The sequence below is a fragment of the Polypterus senegalus genome, chromosome 2 (assembly GCF_016835505.1).
Source record: "Polypterus senegalus isolate Bchr_013 chromosome 2, ASM1683550v1, whole genome shotgun sequence".
In the NCBI taxonomy this organism is placed as follows: Eukaryota; Metazoa; Chordata; class Cladistia; order Polypteriformes; family Polypteridae; genus Polypterus; species Polypterus senegalus.
In genome coordinates this window covers 311,633,990-311,661,209 of record NC_053155.1, presented here as the reverse complement: position 1 = coordinate 311,661,209, position 27,220 = coordinate 311,633,990, and the positions used below count along the sequence as shown (strand labels likewise).

The 27,220-nt window shown below is 37.8% G+C and overlaps 2 protein-coding genes across 3 annotated transcripts in view; one reads left to right on the top strand and one right to left on the bottom strand.

Moving 5' to 3' along the window:
* The window catches only part of col4a1 (collagen, type IV, alpha 1), a 257,790-nt gene extending 233,068 nt beyond the window's left edge, over positions 1 to 24,722 (bottom strand). The window contains exon 1 of the mRNA XM_039745916.1: positions 24,449 to 24,722. Coding sequence (XP_039601850.1) covers positions 24,449 to 24,529 — 81 coding nt within the window. The 5' untranslated portion in view covers positions 24,530 to 24,722. The remainder of the gene's footprint in view (positions 1 to 24,448) is intronic.
* Positions 24,723 to 24,797: 75 nt separating this feature from the next.
* Positions 24,798 to 27,220, top strand: part of col4a2 (collagen, type IV, alpha 2) — a 280,817-nt gene continuing 278,394 nt past the window's right edge. For both annotated transcript variants that reach the window (XM_039745915.1, XM_039745914.1), the window contains exons 1-3: positions 24,798 to 24,887; positions 25,075 to 25,172; positions 26,065 to 26,107. In XM_039745915.1, the coding sequence (XP_039601849.1) occupies positions 25,144 to 25,172; positions 26,065 to 26,107 (72 nt within the window). In that variant the 5' untranslated portion in view covers positions 24,798 to 24,887; positions 25,075 to 25,143. The remainder of the gene's footprint in view (positions 24,888 to 25,074; positions 25,173 to 26,064; positions 26,108 to 27,220) is intronic.

Here is a 27,220-nt window from a genome sequence, read left to right as displayed (position 1 = left end):
TATATAAAAAAAATAGTTGTTGATTATTTTCTTTAGCATTCATCCTTGATGATTAGTAAGAATTTAGGTCCTTCAAAATAAAATCTTGACTGCAAATATTGTCATAAAGAAATAAACGGAAATAACTATTGTGTCTCAGTGACTAGACAGGAAACCTGAACAGCTTTCTTTCCAAACGTTTTGGAAACAGACCATTTCCATTTACATCATGGGTATTTTTGTTTTAATCATAATACATTACTATTGGGGGGCTGCATTTTGAGACAATGTGAGGCTTATTCAGGTGTATTTGAAATTGTTCTTTATTACTACAGCAAAATATATATATTGTACTGTATGTTCTTCTGGTCACCAATTACTCATGATTCCAGTTTTCCAAACTGAAGGGGTGGCTGGTCTTCCATTCAGAAGTGATAGAAATTCTGACAATGGGCTAATGACCCACAGTTTTACATCTGTGTTTAAAAGCAATTTGATTTTTATCTTACCTGCTTCATGCTTCATGATTAACAGCTATTGTTTTGTTTTTTTTTTACAATTTTCTTCAAGAGGTGTGGAGCCATTGAAAAAATGTTTCCAGCTCTCACTCATATTCTAGAAGACTATGTCTACAATTTTGAATCCAATTTTAGTATATACTAAGTTTCTAATCTTAACCTTTACAGGAGACATTACCATTCTATAATGATGTATTGGTAGTTATTCATGTATAATTTAAATACAGCACATGTCTTAATCTCATACAGTATATGAAGAATTAGGGCACCATAGAATGATAATATACTATATGCACACTATAGAGTCACTGGTATGCCATATCAGTCCATAACTTTATTTGCATTTCTTCCTTGCACTGCATAGTTCAAATTACATGATATTTCCTTTGCAACTCTTGCAGCCACTCCAGCCCAATTGGGTGTGGGTGTCGAAGAATATCACCCCTTCTTTTACAGCCATTAATAAGTTAGAACCTAATGACTAACAAAACAGCTTCCTTCGTTGTATCATTTTATGGCATAAGGTGTAAATATCAACAGTACAGTGTACTGCATAAACATTTTACAGCCACTGATGATGGAAAATATATAACAAAAGAAAAATGAAGAAATGTCCCATGGGGACAAAATAAGGCCTACAGATATGAAATATTACCTGGACGGACATTAACTCAGTGTGCGGAATGTTATTATTGTAAAGGATGTGGAATGTAAGATGAAAAGTGAAATTTATAGTGCAAATTTCGCAGATCAACAGTTTCACATTCTGAAAGATCACTATGGCCATAACTACAGATACATCAGAAAGCTGGAATATTGAAATGGTTGTTAAGAATGCAGATTCCTTTGGGTTTGTTCTTGCCCCCAGCTTTTATAGCTTTAAATGTAAAAATGGTGTAACAGCTGACGTCGACCTAAAAAAGGAACAGTCTTAAGACTCTGGTAATGACACAGCCAAAATGCTCAAGTATGCTGTTAAGAAACTACTTCAAGTACAATTCCTTCTTCTGAAGATGAGTATTTGCACATGTCAGAGGGTTAATTATCCACCTTAATAAAAGGAGAGGTGTCTGTGTATCCCTTTGTCCATCCAGTTGCTATGTCTCTCTTATATGCCATATGGTAATAGGATTTGTAAAAGCAGTGTTAATATTTATTGGAATGAAAAATGTAATGCATTTTATTACTACAAGAATTACAAAATACATTTCAATAGATGGTAAACTGCAAAAATTGACTATGAATACACTGAGGTATACTTAAACCTATCTTAAATGGTTAGGACAGCTAGTTTCACAATAAAAATTAATGTTTAGATGATAATAAAGAATTTTTCATTTGCAGATTAGAAATAAGGCAAACTAAAGCCCAACCAACAACAATACTGATTATTGAGTGGTATACCTCTTCTTCTTCTTCTTTCGGCTGCTCCCATTAGAGGCCACCACAGTGGATCATCTTCTTCCATATCTTTCTGTCCTATGCATGTTGTTCTGTTATACCCATCACATGCATGTCCTCTCTCACCACATCCATAAACCTTCTCTTAGGCCTTCCTCTGTTCCTCTTGCTTGTCAGCTCTATCCTTAGCATCCTTCTCCCAATATACTTAGCATCTCTCCTCTGCACATGTCCAAACCAAAGCAATCTCGCCTCTCTGACTTTGTCTCCCAACCGTCCAGCTTGAGCTGACCCTTTAATGTCCTCATTTCTAATCATGTCCATCCTAGTCATACCCTAAGCAAATCTTGGCATCTTTAACTCTGCTACCTCCAGCTCTGTCTCATGCTTTCTGGTCAGTGCCACCGTCTCCAGCCCATATAACATAGCTGGTCTCACTACTGTCCTGTAGACCTTCCCTGTCACTCTTGCTGATATCCGTCTGTCACAAATCACTCCTGGCACTCTTCTCCACCCACTCCTCCCTGCCTGCACTCTCTTCTTCACTTCTCTTCCACAATCCCAATTACTCTATAGTGTTGATCCGAAGTATTTAAACTTATCCACCTTCACCAACTCTACTCCCTCCATCCTCACCACTCCACTGACCTCCCTCTCATTCACACACATGTAATCTGTCTTGGTGGTCCTACTGACCTTCATTCCTCTCCTCTCTAGAGCATATCTCCACCTCTCCAGGGTCTCTTCAACCTGCTCCCTACTATCGCTACAGATCACAATGTCATCAGCAAACATCACAGTCCACAGGGACTCCTGTCTAATCTCATCTGTCATCCTGTCCATCACCACTGCAAATAAGAAAGTGCTCAGAGCTGATCGCTGATGTAATCCCACCTCCACCTTGAATGCCTTTGTCACTCCTACCGCAGACCTCACTACTGTCACACGTCCCTCGTACATATCCTGTACAACTCTTACATATTTCTCAGCCACTCCCGACTTCCTCATTCAATACCACAACTCCTCTCGAGGCAACCCTGTCATATGCTTTCTCCAGGTCCACAAAGACGCAATGCAACTCCTTTGACCCACCCCTCCATTGCTCGTTATAATATGTGTATATTGCATATATTGTTATAACATGACTACAGACATTTTCCAGGGAGAAGATTCAATTCCAAGTGGCCATTTTTTTACCTTGCCATTTTATGCCTGTCAATCTGAACTCAGTATACCATAATAACAAAGAGAAAACATGTTTTTCGAAAGATTTGTACATTTCTTTAATATCAAAAAGGACTGAAACTGATTAAAAATTTACTAAATAATCCAAATCATGGAATTTATGTTTTGATTTGAGCACAAGAATATACTTCAGCCTGTTTTTAGCTTCAATTAAGCAAAGTTTAGCCAAGCTTCTTATAAAGACATGGCATCATGTGCAGATCACGTGCTTGACTCCTGCTGCACACTTGTTCAGATCCACTGAGAAGCCAATCAGATTATCAAATTCAGAAGCTGGCTGTCTATCCCTGTCAAGAGCAACTGCAACAGAAAGGTGACATTCTATATACATGTGACCTTAACAAAACATAACAATTAAAAGAAAACTGCATAAAGCACAATTATAAAATACTGGTTTAAAAAAGGATGTTGAATATTTTTGCAACATACAAGAGAGATTACTTACCCAATAAATATGTAAGGAAAATTGGGCTATTAAAAATCTAAAATCTGCGGGAACTGATAAATTTGTGCAGTAAACTTAGAATCCCATTTGAATTTCAAGCCCTGATGAAAGTTAAATTTAAATACACATTTCTTATTTGCCTTACTACCTAATCTACATTATACTGTACTTATTAATAAAAGAATGCACTGGCACCATTATTCCAAAGAATTATTTGAAGTTCAAACCAAATTACATTTGCTATTGGAGTATCGGTGCATGCTAGTTATTGAGAAATTTACAGATGTCACAGTTGATGTTATTGTTACTTCTGTCATTTAATAAAAAGAACTGACACACAAGTGCTACAGTTACAGAAAGATAAAAATTGTGCCAAGAAAAAAAAAACTCTGCAACTCCGTCTCCATCTACATAGCCCTGATTTTCTCTTTGCTTTACTCATACAGAGTATACCAACCTTCTCTGTCACTCACTACCAGTTTTCTGTTATACTCATTTACTGTTGCATAACAACTTATTTTTAATTTTAGTTTTTAATTATGACATACTCTACTTTGTGATTATTATCATTCTTTAATTAGCTGATGCTTTTATCCAAGGCGACGTACAAAGTAAACAAAAATGTACAATGCTGTATCAAAATCTATAAGGTAAACAGAAAATACAAGTAACAAGGTGGCTAAAACTAGCCATAATTTCTTTTAGATATTTTCCACAACAAATAACTTTAGGAGGTGTCTTACAAGTACAGAGCCACACAATGATTACTGTATATAAAAATGTTTTAAAATTACATTACAGTAATGTCAAGTTGCCTTATTAGGGCAACAGTGAATTAGATGTGGTTTATAGTTAAACACCACAGCAGATAACAGTCTGTCTAAAATGAGCCTTTATTTTACAAAGCAGATTTATGCAAGAAGTTGCTGTTATGAATAAGGCACAGGACTTTGACCCTAAAGTCTACAAGTTCCACTCTGTTTTTTACTTTTCTTACTGCCTGACGCTGGGCAAGTCACTTACAGAACTTGTGATCAGCAGCCACAGCACATTCACTTCAAAACAGGTCATGTACCTGAAGCTAAGCATTTTCAGGCCCAGCCAGTACTTGGGAGATCATCTAAGAAAAGCTTGGGTTGCTGCTAGAAGAGACGTCGGTGAGGCCAGCAGGAGGTTCTTACACTGTGGTCTGTGTGTGTGTATTACCAATGCCCCAGTGCAGTGATGGGGACACTGTGCTCTAAAAATGGCACTGTCCTTCATATGAGACATAAAACATTTATGACACCTTTCTAAAGAGTTGGGTGCATCCCGATGTCCAGGCTAAAATTCCCACCACAGTCTAGTCATTCTGGCCCCCTAATCATCATCTGTCTATGACTGGCTATCTCTCTCACCACTTCACCATCTAACAGCTAATGTGTGGTGAGCATACTGGCACAAAAATGGCTGCAGTCGCCATTAGTATATTAGTGGTGGTGGAAGTTGAGCAGTGAGAAAAGCACCATATAAATGTAAAGAACTAATAGTTTGATTTTTAAAATATATGTATTTTACAATTGGATCTATGTCTGGTTAAGTTACTAGCTTTGGATTGCACATTGTGGTAGTGGCAAGAATTGACAGTTCATGTTTGTAGCGTAGAGTGTAATGCCTTAATCTCACGACTACAGTGCCAGCCTTCTTTACATTATAGGATGTATTTGTTAAATGATTCTGAAACTAAAATAGCATTTGTATAGTTGTCCTGGTATTTGCCTTCCTGCATTTATGATTTGTATATTTCATGTTGATAAATAAGTAAATATAAATGTTGAAGAACTAAATCACAAACGGACATTTACATTTTATCAGTTTTCCAGAACACTATTGCTCTTCCAAAATTATAAGCCTGAAAGTGGAAATTAGGGGTGGGCTGTGCTCCATAAGGCCATACCACCCTAGATAACTCATTAAAAGTTTGCAGCCTTTATGTTTACACATTACATTTTAGCCTTGGCACTCCCTCTTTGGTTTTGCTTCAAGAGTAGGAGGATTGATCAAGGCAGCCAGTATCTCCTTCAGGGCCTACTTAAACTGCTGGCAACTCAACATCATTTTTCTTGCAATCATACTTCCTCTTTTGTGGCTACCAGTCAGCCTGCTAAAATCATTATGGAACATAATTTCTCAAGTGGCTTTTTCCTGAGTGAATCCATTCCACCCACCAGCCAATCAACTGAACTTTGGGAGAACATTGACTAGTATTTCCATTGGGCCCTTAAACAGCTGAGTACAAGAGTGAACATATGATGGGGATGTGACTTGACTCACAAAGATAGTGGGGGAATAAAAGGTTTCACGATTATGTTAAAGAGTTTCACAGCAGTATGTGAAACTTGGCAGCACACTGGCTTCACTTGTTCAGCAGGCAACACAGTTTTTCTCACATACTCTAGACGTGCCGCTGGTGTATTCTGTTCATAGAACAACTCAACCAAACTGTGCCCAAATACGTATACCAAAAGCCATACTTCAAAGTTGGCTCTGTTGGATTCCATGACTTTTTAACAGTTTATCACATTGCTCGCTTTATTATACTTGTTTAATACGGACCACACTTATCTTTGTAAGGGAATTTGTAAAAGGTACTAAAAAGGTTCATATAGTGGTTCCCTTTACAATGAAATCCCACCATGTTCAAACACAACTTTTTACTTCTAATTCAGCAAGTCTGCAAAAGCTTGAGTGAAGGGAAGAAAGCCTCCCTTGGTGTTGTGAACCTTCTTATTTTTATCTTAAAAATTTAACAAAAATAGTCCTCAATGCCAACTTGCAAATGGCTCACTAGGAAATTTCCATGACACAAAGCTGGCCGGCTTAATAAACACCTGGAGGGTAGCTGTGGACCACCCGCTTTCTAATGGCCTATGACTGCTAAGTGAGAGGAACTGTGTTTGATGAGCTTGCTCACTGCCAAGTTAAAAATTAATGAGAGTTGGTTCAACTTTCTTTGTTCCTAAAAAAAAGGGATTTTTTTTTTAAATAAAGAAGATATAGCAGGATTCCCCAGCGAGAAAAATTTGATGAGAATTGCTGAGGCGGCACGGCTGAGGGAGGACTAAGCGAGGCGGGAGGTCAGGACGATGCTCACGACACTGCCCATATGTCATTAGTTTAGAAGAGTCTACCAATAACAACAAAATTCTTTCCCACAACTCCCTGAGGTGAGGTCAGTGGCCTCTCTCTTAGGGAAGTGACATTATAGGCTGCTCAAAGCCTATAGTGGCTAACATGATGGCTCTGTATGCTTTTCAAACCACATCGGAATCTTCATATATTTCCATACTTTTATACAGGAAACTGAGGCAGTGAAGGGGCAAAAGCCACGAAGGACTAAAACATGTGTCTGGCGGTAACAATTCATTATAAATCAGAAAAGAAAAAAAAATTTAATAATGTTGCTTGTCTTAAAATGTTCTAATTTCTCAATTAAGAATTGAAAGCAAAGACAATAAACAGCTCATTTTTTTATAAAATTATAACTGAGTGGCATGAAGTAATTTGTGGGCATAAGCAGACGGTACTTGGGCAGTGATGCTTCCTTTGCAACAATAGTTCAGTTCATTTGGGGAGCTAATAATATGCTAAATATTGGAAGCAAAGCAACAAACCAGAATATTGCTGGACAATAGTATCCTCTAAGACCATGCAATGAACTGTCATCCTATTTCCTCCTTTCTGGCCCCTCAACTGAACTAAGCAGGTTAGAGAATGCTATGTTTTATTCCTAATACACTGTCCTTGTGATTTATGGTGCTAAAAAAGTGAGGACTGATTGATATGTAAAGTATAATACAAGTTTCAAACCAGTGTTGGATAAATGTTTAAAATAAAGAAGAAATGACTGAGAAACAGAAGGACAAAATAAGAACATTGGGAAACATTCTGATGAAGAACTATGTATATCTTATCAACTGCAAAGAAACTAGAGCTCAAAAACAAATTTGACTTGAGATTTAATGTTCCTAATGGTTCTGCGTTGAAGAATCAGATTTTAGTGATTTTCTATTCTGTGAATTTTGAAGTAACACATTGAGCCTGTGAATCCCTCATTGATAGGCTTCTCTAATGTGTCTTATCACTGGAGATGCCGTTAACCAGGATAAGGAATGCAGGTATGCAGCATAGCAAATCCTTAATCACTGGAATGTGTGTGTACATCCAGAACCTGATAACCCAGGAGTCTGCTGAGAATCAAACACATGGAAAACATCTGGGCACATTCCACACTTCCTTACCCATTGAGTGGCCTGCACTGACTGTCAAAGGGCCAGCTATACAATATATCCCAAACACAGTTGCTCTCTGCCTCCAGTTTGGCAAGTTGCTTTGTTAAGCTGAGATTTTCTAAGCAGACACTCGTAGCTCGAGTAAAACAGATAAAAAGGCAAGGAAAAAAAAACAATGCTAGAAGATCCATTGTGAAAAGCACTTTACACCATGGCAAGATAAATGACCTTGTCTGTCATCTTTTGACAGCAGAAAGGAACTCGCCAGACACCACATCACTCTAAATGTGACCTAGACAAATGTTTTCACTGCTTAATTTTCTGCCCCACACCTGTAATGCTCAAAGTTGGAATCAAATTTTTCCTTTTTCAACTTTTGAAGAGTGTCTTTACAAGTTCATTATTTCTTTATAGTCCAGCTTTCAGAAAAGGCTATTCTATAATTTAGGTAGTTATGTATCCTTGTTTTTTTATGTTTCTGCTGCTGTATACACCTGAATTTCCCCTCTGGATTAATAAAGTTCACCTAATCTAATCTGATGTAATTTACTCTAACTGAATCTATTTGGGCGGCACGGTGGCGCAGTGGTAGCGCTGCTGCCTCGCAGTTAGGAGACCCGGGTTCGCTTCCCGGGTCCTCCCTGCGTGGAGTTTGCATGTTGTCTGCGTGGGTTTCCTCCCACAATCCAAAGACATGCAGGTTAGGTGGATTGGCGGTTCTAAATTGGCCCTAGTGTGTGTTTGTGTGTGTCCTGCGGTGGGTTGGCACCCTGCCCAGGATTGGTTCCTGCCTTGTGCCCTGGGATTGGCTCCGGCAGACCCCCGTGACCCTGTATTCGGATTCAGCGGGTTAGAAGATGGATGGATGAATCTATTTGTGAAGCTTTCAGGTCATATAGTGGTTCTGGATTCAAATTCTTAGCCACCGGGGTAATCTCTGTCCTATCACTTCTTGATATCCAATGACATTCTCTTTTCTATAGCCCCAATCTTCTGTCTTCTTTTCATCTGCTGTTTCAAATATTACAGCATTTGTATCACTAGCAATATTAAGATTGTCTTTCAACAGGTCCTTTAGTACAGCTTTGTATGGTCCTACTTGTGAGACTGTCTTTTCAACACTTAGTTGTACATATTTAATTTAAAACCTTCATGAATGTAATTACACTCATGAATAAAGATGTAAGTTAAAGAACTGGCTAAATCAAAAACATGTCTCTACTGAGGCAAAACAAAACCTTCCAGGCCCTGATCTAGATGCCATTCGTCCGTGTAAATCTATTTTCTCTTCAATGGTCTCTCTCTGTTGAAAATTAACCAATGATTCAAAGTTCTTCTCTCAGACTAGCACATTAAATAACAATGATTATAACCACTCAGTTGGCCAGGTTAACTTCCCATTCCCTTTAAAAACACAGTGCTTTGAAATCAGAACATTATGAGAGTCTCTGATATATCCATTAATGTTTCTTCATTCTAAACATTCACTGATCATCAATAGGCAAACATTTGTTCAGATTTAGGGATGACACAATCAGACACTATCTTCATAGGAGTATGCTTCTAACTGTTCTATTCTAACAACCAACTATAAGCTAAAGCAGAGTTAGCATTATTACATGTTATCATGATGAGCATGTGCTTGCTGACACACTCATTCCAACAATTAAGCTATTTTCAGATGAAGAGGGGGGGAGCAGCCGAAAGAAGAAGAAGTATCGTGGAAAAAGCTGGAACAAATCCGATGCAGCAAATGTTCCATTTACTGAACCTATTCATTCATCCTTCAGACACACTCCAGAATTCAGTTTTGATGACAGAAAGAGACTGAGCTCATCTTTTAATATAGACTACAAATTAATGAAACTGTGAAAGTTTTGCATTATGTGATGCAAGTCAGGAGCACAGAGAAAATCAATGCTGGCTTGTGAACAAATGTGAACAAAGTACCTGGGTACCATTTGGTAGTGGTACTGATTTGCAAAAGTTGGTATTAATGCTGAAGTCAAAGCTTTAGTATAAATTAAACACTACTTCATTTTGAAGACAAAAACAAAAATAGGAAGACTACAGTGCAGAGGAAAAGCATATAAAAAGGGCAAAGGACCTAATAAAATTTTGTAAACAGATACAAACAGCATATGTGATTTTAGCCAAACTATCACTTAGTCTTGAATCTTTGGAAGGAGTGTGTCCTAGCTGTCATAGTAATATACAGCATGTTGAGAGTACATTATGCCGACCATAAACTGCTTTTTCAGTCCGAGTCCAGAGCTCTCTTGATTATGTCAAATGTGTCAACTGCAGTACAGACTTTCTAGGTGCTGTTCCTCAACATAACTTTTTAATAAGTAGTACTAGCATGTTCTTCATCACAGATCAGCCATACGTGCAGCAAAACAATTCATCTATGACTTTAATGTGTAAGTGTATGATATTGTCCCACATAATGCTCCAAAATAACACTCAGAAATGAAAAAAACAGGAATTTATGGAAAACAGCTGCATGTTTTAGAAATTGGCCATGCCAAATCCCTTGCTACTTTTCTTGGCTAACTGATATGGAAATAGAAAGCTACATTCCGTATTTTGCATCTGTTTGTTTAGAAAAAGAGCCTCTTTAAGTTCTTTTTGGTACTTAAATTATTAACCATTATTTAAGCAAAACAAACTAATAACAACAAAACTAAGAAGAGGGAAAGACACAAATAGTAAATTATATCAGAAATATGTCCTATTTATTTATAAGACTTGTACTGTTCCAGATAATTCTTTAAAATATTTTCCAAGCAAAAAGCTATTGCATATGAACATAGGTGTTCAAGAGGTCTGCTTACAACTACAAAGGACAGTGACAGGCAAAAACAATTAAACTGCTTCTGAAATTATCTAAATATTTTTAAAGGACCAAATCAATTTGTCGCAGTTGTATCTTTCTCTGTAAATAACCAATATAAACAGATTTCTTAACGATTTCCATTTTTTCTGCTTTAAAGATGACCCACTCCTAACAAAACATAATTAAAAAATTATATATGCAGCAAAGATTATGTAAAGTACAAGCAGCTCTGTGTTCAAACTATTTCCACTTGAATGGAAAACTCACAATTTTTTATATTAGTTCACTTCGTCATTACAAGACCAAGTATTAGGGTGGTTCTTTACTTATATTGAAACTTTGAAAAGTCACATCTGAATGAACCAACAAACATATTTGTATTGTGTTATTCTAAAAGGGAAATGTTCCCTGCCTCTCTTGATTATTTGATCATGTCTTCTACTGTTACAGAATATACCAAAAATAAAACACCAACTACTTCTATTTAAAATAGCTGTGTTGAGAGTGGGCATTGGCATTTGAAATTAAATGTTCTCATAACTATGCCAACTTTTTGTGATCTTAAAAGAAAAGTAGACATTGCCCATAAACGAGTCAATCACAGAATTCTGGGAAACTAACAAACAAATTTGCTCAATAAGATATTTAATAATTTATTATTTTGTAATTATCCATCCATCCATCCATTTTCTAACCCGCTGAATCCGAATACAGGGTCACGGGGGTCTGCCGGAGCCAATTCCAGCCAACACAGGGCACAAGGCAGGAACCAATCCTGGGCAGGGTGCCAACCCACCGCAGGTATTTTGTAATTATTCACAGAAATATAAAAACAAGCATTACTTCAGTCACTGACTTGCAACATAAAATACATTTAGTCAAACAATTTTATTTTGGATTTATGGTAATCCTCCTTGTGTGAAGTCCATCCTTGACAAAATGAAGCCCCATGTTAAGAGTTTCTCCACTGTTCTTCTGATGCAGTGCAGGACAAAGGAGAGGGCTGTCTCTCTCTCAGTAAGTTTAATTATTTTTACGTAGCACCATACAGAGAAGACACAGATGAAAGAGGGTGCATGTCAAATAAGGTACATTTATGGCAAGAAGATGCATGAAAGGCCTTTGTCTTTTTCATTTGGGTCCTTTTAGGCGTGTGCAACATGTATCATCTATGATATCGTAATTGTTGTTTTAATGATGTGTGAGCTGAAATTACGTCATTCAATTTGTAAAAAACAATCAAAAACATGCCTTGGGGGTCCACGTATTCACTGTCTCATGTAACCTAACAGGATAGACTACTGTGTGTGGGTGCACAGTCAGCGGACCACAAGGGAAGCTAGTGTAGATACCTAAAACTGAGTTAGCAAACAGTGCCACGGGATAAACAGCCTCACAATCCACATTGTTAGTTTTAACTGCAAGACATGGATCATCCTCACTTGCATGGAGGTGGTTTGACTTTGAAAAGACTGATGTTGCCTAAAAGACAGCAATCTGCAAACTATATCCAGAATCATTTGCCATTAAAGACAGCTCGAAAAATAACATGTTTCAATATCTGCAAAATGAAATTGATCTAGTACAGAGCTACGTAGGTGTCAGGCGAAAAAACAAAAAATTACAGATTACAATTACTTTGAATGGATTATTTTTATTTCCGTAAGAAGCATATGCCTATTGGGTCCATTTTATGTCGCAAGCTGTCTTGGTTGGAGGTCCTCAATTCCAAACTATATTTTTTTCTTTCATTATTTAAAGAACTTGTATAGATGCCTGCCTTCTCGCCCGCTCCATCACTCCCCTATGGCTGCAGAAGTTGGAGCAGGTGATGACACAAGGGAAGGAGCAAAAAAGAAAAAAAAAGTCTTTTAGCAGCTCCCTTGTTTGATAGCAATTGACGAAGAATTCATAATTAATTGCAGAAGTATGGTATTTCAGGGTTCCTCAAGAGTGCCTTTTTCTATTGCACGATTTGGCTTATAAACTAATTAGCACATTGTCATCTTATAACTGGCTTAAGTTTTGAGTTTGGTATTTTTCCGTCCAGCTGGTTAAGCACTAGACCACCCTCAAGAAACTGTGACGCACAGACAGACAGACACACACCCATCATCGCGATATCGATGTTTTTGGGGCCTTTTCATTAAGATCTATTGAAAACCGGAGGAGCTTTTGCTCCTCACACAAAGCAAATAAACACTACTGGTAGAACAAACCCCAAAGTCTCACAGATAAAACTTTATTTAAAACTCCCTCCTTCCTTCAGCTAAATGAACTTTCACCCTTGCAACCCTGCAGCACACCACTCATAATTAGTGTGATTCACTGCCCCCTCCTCAGGAAAACCGAGTTGTACAAATAGCGTAAGATGGTGACCTCATGTAAAGGCTTTGAACTGGATCATTGAAAACAGGTGTCAATGTCATTGGTTTGTCTAAGATTCCAGTTTTAACTTTAATGCAGTATGTGTGAACACGCTTTAAATGGATAATGTGTAAATCTGACCAGTACTATTCACCCATCTAATCTTGTCTCTCTACCTTACACTGACTAGATTTACTCTCATTTCTTATTCTTCGCTTTGGAATTCACTAGCACACCACAAGCTTTTCACAGAACACAATCTAGAAATTCTGAATGGCTGTATTAAAGCCTAGCTGTAGCATTTTTTTAAATGCCCAATGTGAGTAAATAATGAAATGTGACAGGTTGCAGACACAACAGCTTAATACCCATTAATGTGAGTAATTTTCTCCTAGCAATGAAGAAAAATAACATTTACTGCAATTAAGTGATTTTTTTCAAAACTGATTACACAGGAGTGATGTCAGGTTCTGGATATCCAACAGAGCAAGGGGGTTTATTTGAAATGGATAACATTGTAAGACCCAATCCTGATTTGGTGTTTTTATTTTAAATCACAAGAAAAAATTCAGCAGGCCCAAAGAAGGAATCTGAGCCAGCATTCACTTGGCTTACTACATGCCAGCAAGTGGCCAGCAGCGACCAGACTGTATGTTTAGCAGAAAGGTCGAGTCCCTTTGAAATGCAAGAGATCCCTTTACCACAGAGCTGCAGAAAACAAATACAAAGTAAAAGGAATGTGGTGACTTGCAGCTAAACTGTATTTTTAGCATGCCTCTTCTTCATGGTTAACTCGTCAGCTAACAGAGAAGAGACAGGGTAGCCTTCAACAGCAGCAGTGTGTGGGACGTGTGTTGAGAGCAAAACTGTTGGTCATGATGTTCTCCAATGCTAATCATTTTCATAACCAAACTCTGTCTGAGAAGACTAGCGTTTGCTCTCTCCAAAGCATGCATGCCTGCGGTGAGGACTGGGTCAGTCTGTGTTTGTTCTCTTCCAGCAGATGACTCATAGACAACAGCATACCATATTGCTGAATGAAAAACAAATTAAACGTGAGAAAAATTGTCGAAACAATTTAGCGGCCAAATAAACTCCAATGAGCTTCTGTGAAATTATCCTCAAAATGCATAAAGCAACAGTGGAATTTTGTTTATTTCTCCACACGTAATCATTTATCATCTGTGGAAATTATTCTCAGACTGATATTTTAGAAGACTCTAGAAGTACTCGCAGCAGATTTCTGAAAAACAGGAATCTATCAATCTTAATTCATAAACTGTCTTTAAAAGTGAACAATATCTTAAGAACTTTTAAAAAATAAATATTGTTATAATTTTAGGCAATCTGGCAGAAGCTGTATTTTGGCGCACTGGTTAGTCTTTCCTTTTCACAAAGCAAGGGCTCTGTTTTGATTTGCTACTAGGGTGCCTTCTTTTTGGAGTTTGCATTATCTGCCTCTATTTGTATCATACGACCTTCTTTCAACACACAACCACAATAAAAAGAGATTATTTTAGACTGGTTGGCTGTGGACACTATATACTTCTGTCTAAATATGACTCTGCTTCAGTAATTGACTAGCATTACTAGCGCTGCATTCAGCCTCATAACTTTGGCCCTCGGGATAGCTTCCATCTTGTAACTTTTAATTGGAAAAATAGATTTGGAAAATAAAAGGATGGCGCAAAGCAGGCTGTCACCTTCTGTTTGAAGTGTGCAAGTGTAGAGTATAGAAGTGGCCTTTCTTCAAGTACTTTGATTTTCATCCGTATTTCAAAGATGATTACAATTATTTGCAATGCTAAACTGGTCTGTTATACGTTTGGGTGATTAAGTGAACACTGCACAGGAATGGCAGAAAGGGCCTTGGTTTGTTTATGGTGCTGGTAAAGACCTTCACTCCCAGTAGTCCTGAATGTGTATAGAAAATGGATGGATCTAACCAAACATCTAAAATCAATCTAAACCAAACTAAATAAGCTTAAAAAAATTAAAAGAACCAGTGTCTTACACAAATTATTAACAATCAAATGTTCATGTTGGTCAAGTCAGAAGTAAATTTTGGCTGCCAGGCTCTCCTCGTCTCAAAGTGAGAGCTCTTTCACCATTTAATCAGAGCATTAGTGTAGCCACTACATTAACCATCAGAATCAGAAAAAAACAGATGGAACTGACACAGAATAAGAATACCAGATTCTGAGGTTACTATTTCTAGAGTGGACACAAAAGTGAGACAAAGGCAAAGGAATAGGGTCCAGAAACTCTGAGCTATAAACTTTCAAGTATATCTACTGTATATACTGTACTGACGCTAATCCAAAAAAACTTCCAAGTATACACTATAGCACAAGACTGAATATTAATACCACTTCAGCAGAGACAAGCAACATGTGAAATCTGCCCAAAATTTTTAATTTTGTGCCCTGAGGTAACACGGTGGCCAATGGATTTTTAGCCTTATCACTTTCTCCAACTATATCAAAATGCATTATTACATATACTAATAAATGTACAAAATTGCAAAGAATTTTGAAATGATGGAATGATTGAAAACTAAGTAGATATAAAATGTTTAGTCTGTTTTCTTTCCTGTTTATAGAGAATGGAAGTCTCAATTTATTGAGAACACCACCACCTCCTACAGAGGCATACATCATACAGAAAACAGAAATAATGGCTCATATTATGATATATGTGCCCAGTAGAAATATGTGTTTATTATAAATAAATGCTGTTATAAATGTGACATAGGATTCTCTTTCTTTATTAGAGTGATAATAGTGAGTGATATACATGACGTCAGTAGTACAAATACAACTACACTATCTTATATTACTTGTGTTTTGCAAAACAATTATTTCTTAAATATCCTCTGTCAAAGCAGACATTCTGCAAACTCCTGTTTCCTAATTGCAATTGTTTTTGATAAATACTTTCAAGTTAGTATTTTGATAATTCACTGTGTTGAGATGATTTCCCCATTTATTCCAACTTGACATGTTACAGGCAATTTACTTATAACATTCATCTAAGAGCTTGCACACTAGAGTTTCTACAGCCCTGACTTTAATAATCTTTTAATAACACTGGGAAACAGTTGAGGCCATTAGCCTGCCAATGTTATGTTGAGCAGCAGCCTGCACAGGGAGTGGATTTCCTTTCAGAGGAAGGAAGAAAAAATTCTGTGTTACAGGTAAGGGTGTGATAGGTCAGGCAGGAAAGAAAGACTGAGTCCCAGTCACTGGCAGACAGGCCTGCTGGCAGAAGGCTTCAGACCTCCCCTTGATATTTTGATCCTTAAAAACATACACCTTAGAGAGCAATGCTCACGAGCAGGCACCAAGAAGGGGGACCAAGACCTCACCCTTAAGTTAATAGTTGATAGCAACAACTGGCAGGCCAGGTAATAGAATGCAAGAATTCAAGGATGCAGGAAGGCTTTGAAGGGCTGATCCTTAATCCGGAAAAGATTCCAGAGAGTAGGCCAGATGTGAATCTCAAAGATGGCTAACTTTCCCTGTGCTAAATAAGTTTTAGAATGAGTAAGGAAATAGGGTAAAGGCTCAACTTGGCAGGCAGTGTTGTGCGGGGGCTAAGGAGCTGATATATAAACCACAAGGATGCTGGCTTTATTCCTCCATCTAATCCACTATTTAAGTCTCAGCAAATCAATCCAAATATGTAAGTCTGTGCTTTAAGTGTTGTGAGAAAAGCGCTATATAAATGTAATGAATTATTATTATTATTATTATTAATTAATAAATGGTGGTACTATGTACTAGTAAAGTGCCTTTAGGCTGTGTTTACTATAAAAAGGTGTTACATAAAATTAAAGTTGCTTGTTTACCTTATATGGGACACATGTCACCAGACAAATTCCTGAGAAAATGGATTTCCAGAATTAGAGCTATAGATGATAGGATATAGATTTTAATTATGGGTATGTGAACAAGTCCTGTGGTTAGTCAGACACGGAAGGCTAGTTACAGCTTTTATTTTTCATATATTTAAAATGCTGAATTCTGCTCCATTTTTAACTCATCCACTAATCAAACTTCTTACCTTGATTAATTCAATCTTAGGGTCGCAGTGCAGCAAGATCCACTTCCAAGCAGCATTTCAAACAAAGTAAGAATCAGTCTTAGATGTGGAGCCAATATATTATAGGGTACGATTACTCACACACACACACACAAACACACACACACACACACAGATGAGAGCTGCCAATAAATATAATGAGCATATTTGTGATGTGGATGAAAAACTGAACAAAAAAAATTAAGCAACTGGGGAAAATAATGTGAAAACGTAGGAAAATGTACAAATTTCAAATAGCAACTAGACCCATGTTTAAAACCCATAATCCTGATAATTATATTTGTCATTTTGATATTTGGATTTGTTTTGACAATTTTTTTTATTGAGATTGTAGGTAAAATGTGTATTCTTTTCATGTACTGTATGACACTTTCTTTATGTCTTGTTCTTGCTTCAGAACTCCAGCTGTGTACTGTATATTGGTTTCTACATCTTTATGTTGCATGTTTTAAAAGGTGAAGCAGCTTACTCTGGCTCACAAAGTAAATCTTCGATGAGAACTAAATCCACAACCTGGAACTTCACTGTTTCATCACCTGACTTACCTGAGTTGATATGCCTGACTGCTTCACTGATGGAAAATTTATTCTCCTCTCTTTCATTAGCAATTGCTCTTAAAGGCCAGATGGGCTTAAAGTCTAACTAATGTCTTTAAGTTCCTATAAGAACAAATATTTTAACATCTGGTATGCACATACTGCATTTGTGTACAGTGTATACTGTACAGGTATGGAAATTTCCACTGTGTGACGTATTAGTAGTTTTTTCACCTTTACAATGCACATTCTTATAATCATACAGTACAGCTGCATTCTTGACATACTGTATATATCAGTCTACTTAGTCTACCGGTCTACTGGGAAAGAACCATGTAATAGTTAAAATAAACTGTTTACCCTTTACTAATATTCTCTGTTCTTTTCATATAAGTTTCTTAATTAAGTTTCTTACTCAATTTTGTATACTCATTTCTTGTAGTGGATGGTACTGTGGCACAGTGGTTAGCACTGTTGCTTCACAAATCCAAGGACCTGTGTTCAGTTCAGGTTCAGGTCTGCCCAAGTCCTTTTTTTTTCCAATTTGTGGAAGTTGCCAGTTCCCTGTACCAAAATGAGATAATTTCAGATTCCCATCGTTTTCAAATGATTTTGTGTGAGATTAGTTAGAATTTCTAAACTAACCAAGTATAAGTGAGTGTTCCCTGAAAATAATTGTTTGCTGACTTGTGCCTGATGCTGCCAGAGGAGGCTCAAACTTAGCGTGCTAATAAAATAAGGGGTGGCACGGTGGCACAGTGGGTAGCGATGCTGCCTCGCAGTTAGGAGACCTGGGTTTGCTTCCCGGGTCCTCCCTGTGTGGAGTTTGCATGTTCTTTCCGTGTCTGTGTGGGTTTCCTCCCACAGGCCAAAGAGATGCAGGTTAGGTGCATTGGCGATTCTAAATTGTCCCCAGTGTGTGCTTGGTGTGTGTGTGTGCCCTGCGGTGGGCTGGTGCCCTGCCCAGGGTTTGTTTCCTGCCTTGCGCCCTGTGTTGGCTGGGATTGGCTCCAGCAGACCCCCGTAACCCTGTAGTTAGGAAATAGCAGGTTGGAAAATGGATGTAAAATAGGAAACTTCGGCAAATCATTGACTGGATTGGTGGATTTTAATAAATAATCCTTCTATATAAAAGCGGTCGGGACTGTCCTTCTGTCACGTGAGTGCTACGCAGGCGCGGAGTTTCACACACGCCCCATCCATTTTGCAATGCACGATGGGATTTGTAGTTTCGTTTTTCCAGGTAAAAGATGATTTTCTACTCCAGACTGTGTGATAGGGCGGCACGGTGGTGCAATGGTAGCGCTGCTGCCTCGCAGTTAGGAGACCCGGGTTCGCTTCCCGGGTCCTCCCTGCGTGGAGTTTGCATGTTCTCCCCGTGTCTGCGTGGGTTTCCTCTGGGCGCTCCGGTTTCCTCCCAAAGACATGCAGGTTAGGTGGATTGACGATTCTAAATTGGCCCTAGTATGTTTGTGTGCATCCTGTGGTGGGTTGGCACCCTGCCTGGGATTGGTTTGTGCCCTGTGATGGCTGGGATTGGCTCCAGCAGACCCCTGTATTCGGATTCAGCAGGTTGGAAGATGGATGGATGGACTGTGCGATATCTTCTTCTTCTTTCTTACTATATAAAAGCGGTCGGGATTGTCCTTCCGTCCCGTGAGTGAAAAACGTAGCGGTATTCCGCTTATCACACTTACTTACTTACTACTTGCAGCTTGCGGTACGAAGCGACATGATGTGAGCAGAGTTCTGGTGCTCCCATCGTTCCTTTGCTTTTGTGTGCGATGCGCTGGAAAAATAGACAAAATTATGTCTTTGGAAATAATTAATGTTGATGGAGTACAAATGCCTCACCGCGTAGTAAATATCGAGGGGTTCAAAAGGGCGACCTCAATATAGAAAAAAAGTTTACATTTCATCACAAAAATAAAAGAAACTACGAGTATTAAAGTAATACTGCTCAAATGCAATATAACCAAATTAATGAGTTTGTATAAAATATCAAATTGATCTACATATTGAATTGCCTTAAGAAGTGGTCAACTTAAAAGGCGGGTCAGCCTAGTTTAAAATAATGATTGAATGATATTGCATTCAGACATATTTGTAATATTAAAAATTGATAAATATCTGATAACTGATAAATATCAATACTTACGAATAGCTTTGGGGAGGAGGCTTTACCTACTTACCTATTCTGAAGATAATTCACTTCAGCTTCTCATCCCACTTTTTGCTATCCTGTCTGCTGAAGATCACATTTGGGCAGTGTGAAACAAGGATCAAGAGTCACTCTGCAATTCCCACCATTTGTTAACATTCACAGGATGTACATCACTTGCTCACGTATTATGGAAATATGGAAGTTAACACAGTGTTAATACAGTGTTTCATGAATATGGAAGTTAACACAGTGTTAATACAGTGTTTCATGAAAAGACCACCAAAAACCTCATTAGGAAAAACACGACACATCTAAGGAGGATTAATCAAGACAGCTCTTCCTGAGCCACTGGGAAGGCCTGGAAAGGCAGCAGTGATTGCTCAGCTCAGTACGCCCTAGTAACCTTGTGTCAAGAGGGATAACACTGAAAGATGATCAGGTAGGAATTCACTGACCTCTCTGTGCTCATTCAGAGATACTGAATGGTCTTAAGCAGTGCACCCAAATGGAAGAAAGAACAACACAACAACTTTTTTCTTTCAGATGTCTTTTTGATAGATTAATTAAACCTGAGAACAATGCAGCACTAAAAAGTCAAATGATTGAACTTAGGGCATGTATTGCTTTCACTAGAAAGAAACTGTACCCCATTAACATTTGCTTTCAGAAATCTCACAAAAGCCCCACCATAAACAAGGAATATAAAAAGCAATGACACTGTATCTAGGTGGCGCACCGGCTATTTCCGCAGCCTTACAGATCCAGTGTCCTGGGCTAGATTCATTGCTGCTCATTGCCTGTGTGAGGTCTGGGCATTCTTCAAGTGTCTGCATGGAGTTTTTCTTCTTGTACTCTCTTTTTCTACCATGTATCTATGATGTTCATGTTGGATTGATTGGCAATTCCAAACTGGCCTTATGTGAGTGAGTTTAGGTATATAAGTAAGGCGATGCTGCAAATTATTAATGCCCCACATAAGGTGTTTCCCAGCTTGTGCTCAGTGCCACCAGAATATGCTTGTGTTTCCTGCAACCCTGAAATGGATTTTTACCAAGCTTGGGAATATATTTTATGTTTTTCTTTATTTACTGTAAAGGAGCAAAACTGTGAATATTAAGCAAGCTTTTTTGAAAACATGTTTAACTCACTGTCCTCTACTTGCATATAATATCACATTAAGTAAGGTCAAGAAAACTTGCCACAATAGAAATAAAACATTACACAACTAAGACAGTGCTTTACCATTTGCTTACAGTCGGGTGTATAATTATGGACACTTATGTGTGTTGTAACATACTGAAGAGTGCCCATGAAGGACATTATTCTCCTAGGGCAGATTTTGACTTTCACATTTTCAAGGACCACGGGACTATAACCCCAGAAGTTAATTTTTTCCAGAAACGCTGGCAACCACACTCTTTGTTTTCCTCTGCTCCACCACTAATTGGCTCTACTTTCTTGTATCTTTCATTAGCTTAATTTTTGTTTTCTTAATGTTCACCATTTCTAACAATATTAAAACATACAGCATATAGAATTATTTATTCAATCAGCATGCATATGTGATTATACACCCTATGTATACATATCCTGCCTCATTTGTATAGTTATATTTACTGTTTTCTTCTAGAACTATTATATTTTTAATCTGTGCATACTTTTGTAGCATGTCATCAGAAAAGAATGTGAAATAGGAATGAAATAGCAAAGTTTAGTTCAACTGAAGTGAACAGAACTTTTGATTAAGCATTTTAAAACTTTCCTAATTACTTTTAATAATATAGGATATAGCAGGTTGGATAATGGATGGATGAATATCATATTATATTAAGAGGATTTCACTGCACGCATTAAAATGAAACTTACTCAGCTTATTCTCTTAATAAACAAGCTATTGAAACTTTATGGGAAACAACTTCTGGATTCACTTTAGCGAGCAAATAACCTCGCCTGCCACATTTGGCAGTAAGTAAAACTTAAAATGAGGTGCAGACTGCATACAGCTGTCAGTAACTATACTTGTTACACTTCACAAAACATTTAGCATTTGGTACTTATTACAACTTTGTCAGTATTCTAATAACATATTTACACGTTACAATATGTACCACAATTTATTCTGTAAATTCAACTGTGGGTGAAAAATGTAATGTCGTTTTTAGGTAAATATATAATTATGTAATAAAAACGTACAAATTTAATGACCAGTGAATATTGAAAAACATTCAGATTGATGTATGTTGCTGAAAACACACAATGAGAATACACACAAACTAGTGACATATAACATAATTCCATTGAAGAACAAAAAAACATAACCTAATAATTCTGAACTCCCTGGTAGGCTAAGAATGAATGAATGAGAAAGAGAGATGTCAAGTAACCATCATTACTATGATGAGAACCATTTGCCACATCGACTGTGGTGATATACCTCGCTTGAGAACCTTGGCCAGTTGCTGATCCAGGTGGATCATTTGCCACAAGGGATCTGTTTCTTTAATTGATGAAAGTCAATTGTTAGTCTCCATTTTCTAGTTAGGTTTGACACTGGCCAGAGTGGAGAGTTGACTGGAGAGTTGCATTCCCTGTTAATCTGATTTCCCAGGAGCTTGTCTAGGATCTCCTATAAGGCTTCATAGCAGAAAACGGAGAATCTTATATTGATGGATGTCCACTGGTGGTGAATTAGGTGAACTATTGTTAAAAAAGGTTAGAACCAAGAAGGTTTCATACAACAATTCAACAACTGCAAAAGCAAGTTAAATTTTTCATTGAACTGTAACAAACGTCAATGGCCCCAAGGCGATTGTTTGTACTTCAAACATTTAAAAAACGCTCATATGCTTGCACATGCTTCATTTTAGTTAATTATTTTCTTAAAGTTCATTACAGAGTATTTTTATTACAGCAAGTTCCAAGAGCTTTAACCCACCAAAGGACATGCAAGGTACTCAATAAGCACAAAATGAGAACTTGCTAAACATTCAGCCGTGTCAGAGCAGGCACTCTTTTTTTATTAGTGATACTGAGACTCAGTAAAGTGGAAATCAGCCACACTGTCTTGTGAAACAATAATTCAAAAATGTCATTGGTAAATTGAATAATAGGTGGCTTGTTGGTACAGTGGGTAGCACTGCTGCCTCACAACTTCTGCACATTCTGTATGAACAGCAGATTTGGCCTTGTTTTCATGGATTTGGCATGTCCTCTCCACATCCATGGGATTTCATCTGTGTACTGCGTTTTTCTCCAAATAGCCAAAACATGTGTGTTAGGTTGACCGCAGAATCTGCTTTGGCAATGGATTAATGAGTGTGGTTTTTTGTGTGGGTGTGTCCTGTGATACATTAGTGCTGTCTCTTGTCCAGGTTTCAATTTTGAGCCTGATGCTGCTATATGTGTCTTTTGAATATACCGTATGTGCAATAGCACTGTATATTTAAAAATCCCTGAGAAGACATTAAATATTGAAAGGTGCTGTATCATTGAAATGGGTTTGACAGATTTCAGCAAGCAAGTTTGTATCTTACATGCCAACCATACCCGCTACTTAGGCTGGCACTGGAAGCAAGCAGTTCGGCACTGATTGCTTTAGTTGACCAAGTGAAGCCTAAATAATTTTACAAGAACTTAGTAAGATAGTTGTGCTTTGAATATCACTTGTGTGAGGTGTTAAAAGGGCAACTTTAAAGGCCCCAACAGTAAAATTACATAATTAGACATTTTTTAATGAAAGGTGAACCATTTTAGGATGACCCAAAATTTCCAGATTGGGGAAAAGGATAAAAAAAACGACTAAATCCTTATTTTCATTTATTAAAGGTCTAAAAGGTAGCATTTACAAAAGTTATTCATTTTGATCTCAGAGCATAAGATGTTCACTATGCATTATATAAAAATAAAAAGTGATTTGACATCTCACACACGTATCCTTAAATAGGGATAGATTAGCCATGCTTGTGACTTTAAATTAGGGCAGGTTTTTCTCTGCATTTCTAAATATTTTAAAATGACTAACAAAAAAGCATTGTTCCCACGCCCACTCAGGACAATGTTTTACGTATAGAAATCCCTGACTACTGAGTATCATTCCGAGTTTGGATTTTATAAATCGCCATTAAATGTCTCAAAACAACCGCGCAAAACAACTTATGTTTTATATTTGACACATTTGGCGATGCGATGATATGATTGAAAGGCGCTATAGTGATTTAAAAGCGATCATTCCCGCAAAGACGGGTTGAGCAAGTATGGATCTTCATAAAAAATGCAAAAGAGCGCAAGCAAAAACCTTACATGGTCTGAGAGAACGGCAACCATCGGTGCCTGTCTCCTCCGATTGCAGGCGAATATGAGATAAGGCTAGTGAGTGGTTTAGGAAGACAGCATGTCGGCAGCGGACATCTGCGGATAAGCCACTTTCCCGAAGTAGCTCGCTCGCTCGCTGGACCTTACCACTTAACCCTTCGCGCTCCTGTCCCGTTAACGACCAACACGAACCGAAATGAAAAAGAAAATAAAAAATAAACCAGGCAACCACTCCAAATGTGCAATACACAGTTCCCAAAATACTCACCTTAGCCGTAGCTTCGTTCAAGCCCCTCGCGACCACCACCAGCAGCAGCCAGACAGCCGCATGTCGGCGGAGCGGCAGCATGGTGCTTGGTAAAATTCACAAAGTGCACCCGATCGAGTAAGCAGATTCGAGGAGATCAAGTCCCAAGGTGAAGAACCAAAGTGCAGCCCTGCAGCTGCCGGGGCTCCCCTAGTCTCCTCTATGTGTGCCTCTTCTTATTCTTCTTCTTGTGCAACTTGTTGAGGAGGAAACGCGACTGTGCATCACCGAGGCGCTAGCTGCCTCCTTTTGCGCTGGGGGGCCACAACCTTTCTTTCTACATGTTTCTATACCCCGCCCTCGCTGTTCAAGCATCACCTCCCAGAATACATTCTTTAAACGCGGTCAACTTCCAGTTTGCAAGCAGTCAGCTTCAGTAACGCACTTTGGGAAGCGATCGGTAAGTTTCTGGAAGCGCGCGGTGCTTTTGTCGCCGAACTTTGCGCGCACGGTAAGAACGCGCGAGGGAGTCGACGCCGCGCCGCTGTGTCTCAGGTGTGCGACACGACGCTCGTGCACGGGGCCAAAACTACCGCGCGCCGGCAACGGGCCGCTCTCACACTTTTTACTTTTCGTGGTGCTTACAGATTCGAGGGCCGTCGGATATGAAGAGTTAGGCTGGACATTCGGATGAAGACAAAGTAACGGTTTTCAAAATGAATCTCCATGCACCATTCAGTGTGAGGTGGGGCTCGCCGATTTACTGAAACACGTACTCGCTTGCGAGAGGGCCTATCTATCTATCTATCTATCTATCTATCTATCTATCTATCTATCTGTTCTTGCATGCCTGCTTTTATTATGTATTGGTTGCATAATTACGCTTCTAAACTTTGTTAAATGTCCACTCTATTAGTCTATTAATCGATCTATTATAAATATACCTGTATTTATTATATATTTGCTGCACAATTTCGCTTTTAAATTTTCTTAAAAACTCATTAAAGGCTCTATCAATCTATTTGTTTGTGTATTCCTATATTTATTATATTTAGGGCTGCAGAATTTCGCCTTTAAACTTTCTTAAAGGGCCACTGTAGGAATCTATTTATATGTGTATGCCTGTATTCATTATATTTTGGCTGCATAATTTTGCTTCTAAACTTTGTTAAAGGGCCACTGCAGAAATCTATCTATCATCTATCTATCTATCTTGTGTATAGTGCCTTTACTATCTATCTATCTATCTATCTATTATATGGTGTCTTTCATATCTATTACATAGTGTCTTGTCTTTCATGTGTATCTATCTTTGTTATATAGTGCCTTTCATATCTATCTATCTATCTAGTATATAGTGCCTTTACTATCTATCTATCTATCTATCTATCTATCTATCTATCTATCTATCTATCTATCTATCTATTATATGGTGTCTTTCATATCTATTACATAGTGTCTTGTCTTTCATGTGTATCTATCTTTGTTATATAGTGCCTTTCATATCTATCTATCTATCTATCTATCTATCTATCTATCTATCTGTTTGTTAAACTGTAATGCATAATACATGTACATTGTTTACTTTGCTGTTTTTATATTCCTTTATTTAGACCCACATGTTTTTTTTATTTTAGACTGCTGTTGCTGTTTGTTCTTTTTGCAGTTCCTGTTGAATCGGTAAGTACATTTTTATTGATTGGAGATCCCTGAATGACAATGGAGACTTTTTAAAAAATGACTTTGCCAAAATAATAATGTATAATAATACATTAATTATTAATAGTTGAAGGCTTAGTACAGCAAATTATGCCAAATTAAGGTTTTAAATGTACAAAAGAGACCTAGAAGTTTTGCCAATACTGTAGTGCAGTGTAGTGTAGTGTAGAACAAGCAATTGTTCCTCAAAATAGCAATTGGGTTTTTTCTGAGTTAACATTAATTTAAAATGATACTGGAATGTAAAGCAGTCTTTTGTATTCACATTCACATTGGTCACTCCATAGTTCAAAGACTGCTACAGTTGCTTTTTCAGGTTTGGTTACAACATTTTAATCCTTGCCTTTTGTGATGCAGATGTTGGCACAGTTTTCGCTTTCCTGGAAAGAAATACAGTCACTTTGCCACCACCAAGTGGTTTAGCTTATGCTTTTTCTCAGGTTCTTGTTAATAAATTAGAGGTGAAGTGTGAATTAGGAGTTTAGGATGACTTTCCTGCCAAATGATATTACGTTGACAAAGTAATTTGTGCTATTTTGTTGAAGTCTGTTAGTATAAACTGTCATATAGTACCACTTTCCAGAAAAAAATCTGTTTTTCCATGAGTTTAAGCTTACCTTAGGCATACTGTATGCATTTAAAAGTCTGTGATTTCAGAAAACAATTAAAATGGTAGCAGCACTGTAAAGTATATCTCAATGTGGGCAATATGGACACACAGTTTTTTACTATCACTGGCTCAAATCTCCAGAGTTCAATACTGCTTGACATTCCAGTATCATTTTAACTTAAAGTTAATCCAGAAATAACCAAATTGGTAGTTTAAACCACACAGTTACCACTTCTTTTCCTTTCTGTGGCTCACTGTTGACCTTGAGCATGTGGCTTAACCTACCTTTGCTGTAACTATAAAAAATACCTGTAAATAGCTGTAAAATTCCAGATCTTAGAAGTTGCCTTGGTTAATATTTTCAGGCAAATATAAAATGATGATGGTATAGTAAGTACTGGTAAACTGAATTGTGACCATATGAATATAAGGCTAACTTCTCAAACTCATTGTTATATACTCAC